Raw genomic sequence first — 1392 nt, 5'->3', positions numbered from 1 at the left:
TATATATATATATGTGTGTGTGTGTGTGTGTGTGTGTGTGTGTGTGTGTGTGTGTGTGTGTGTGTGTGTGTGTACGCGCGCACGCGCGCCTCAGCACAAGTGCATAAACAGTTCTAAAAGCAATTATAACCGCAACTGCGCACCCCATTATAGGTGCGAAGCCAGTGTCTACTGCTTCGGACACACTCCTGGTTAATTGTCCATCCCCACACCACCTACCGTCGCTGGCCCGGAGGCTGGTGATGCTGGTGTATTCCATCCGACAGATACCCACCAGCGCACTCTTTACCATCGCCCCTAGCTTGGCTGCACGTTCGTCATCTGCACGATGGTTGCGAGTATGTGGGTGTGATATGTGCGTACATATGAGTATGTCCAGTACACTTATTTAACTATCTATAAAGCCTTTGTGTTCTATATATAGCTACACATCCTGGTGCAACATATACCTTTCCCAACATACCTACTATCTATCTACGAAGTCTGTGTGTTCTGTATATAGCTGCCCGTGTTTGTGCCATACATACATACTCGTGCCATGCGGGCACTCACACTCACCTGTCTTGATCGCGCGTAGTGCTGAGTTGAGTGAGTACAGTTTGACCATCACATTCATGATGGTATCGAACATCAACGTCCGACACTGACAGGTCAACGCCATCCGTTCACGGGGACTCAGGGCCTAGGTGAGGGTGGACAATTAACCGGGAATTAACTGGGGGTATATACAATGAATCAAGAGTACAGGCCGTCGATTGAGAACAAATGATACCGCTGAATCCCGGCCACGCGAAACAAGCAGGCGCCAAACAAGCGGACACGGGGTGTATTATGATGTTAAACACTACAAAAGTAAGAGAAGACAACACACACACACAACTCCTCTTAATCAAACACACACCGCTCCTCTTAATTAAACAAACACCACTCCTATTAATTAAACACACACCACCCCTCTTAATTAAACACACACCACTCTTCTTAATTAACACACACCACTCATATTAATTAAACACACCACTCCTCGTAATTAATATAACATTGCTGTGCATGTATATAACATTGCTGTGCATGTATATAACATTGCTGTGCATGTATATAACATTGCTGTGCATGTATATAACATTGCTGTGCATGTATATAACATTGCTGTGCGTGTATATAAAATTGCTGTGCATGTATATAACATTGCTGTGCATGTATATAACATTGCTGTGCATGTATATAACATTGCTGTACATGTATATAACATTGCTGTGTATGTATATAACATTGCTGTACATGTATATAACATTGCTGTACATGTATATAACATTGCTGTGCGTGTATATAACATTGCTGTGCGTGTATATAACATTGCTGTGCATGTATATATCATTACTGTGCATGTAT

The 1392-nt window shown here is 42.9% G+C and overlaps 1 protein-coding gene across 1 annotated transcript; it reads right to left on the bottom strand.

Moving 5' to 3' along the window:
- Nucleotides 1–143: 143 nt before the first annotated feature.
- Nucleotides 144–321, bottom strand: SARC_16220 (hypothetical protein; the record flags this gene model as incomplete). Its single annotated transcript, XM_014289670.1, has 1 exon — nt 144–321. A coding segment is annotated over one exon (178 nt), but the record flags the coding sequence as incomplete, so codon positions are not given.
- Nucleotides 322–1392: the final 1071 nt, after the last annotated feature.

Source organism: Sphaeroforma arctica (assembly GCF_001186125.1).
Source record: "Sphaeroforma arctica JP610 unplaced genomic scaffold supercont1.7603, whole genome shotgun sequence".
Lineage (NCBI taxonomy): Eukaryota > Ichthyosporea > Ichthyophonida > Sphaeroforma > Sphaeroforma arctica.
Note: the sequence above shows the minus strand (reverse complement) of the source record. Positions and strands in the feature narration are given on the sequence as shown.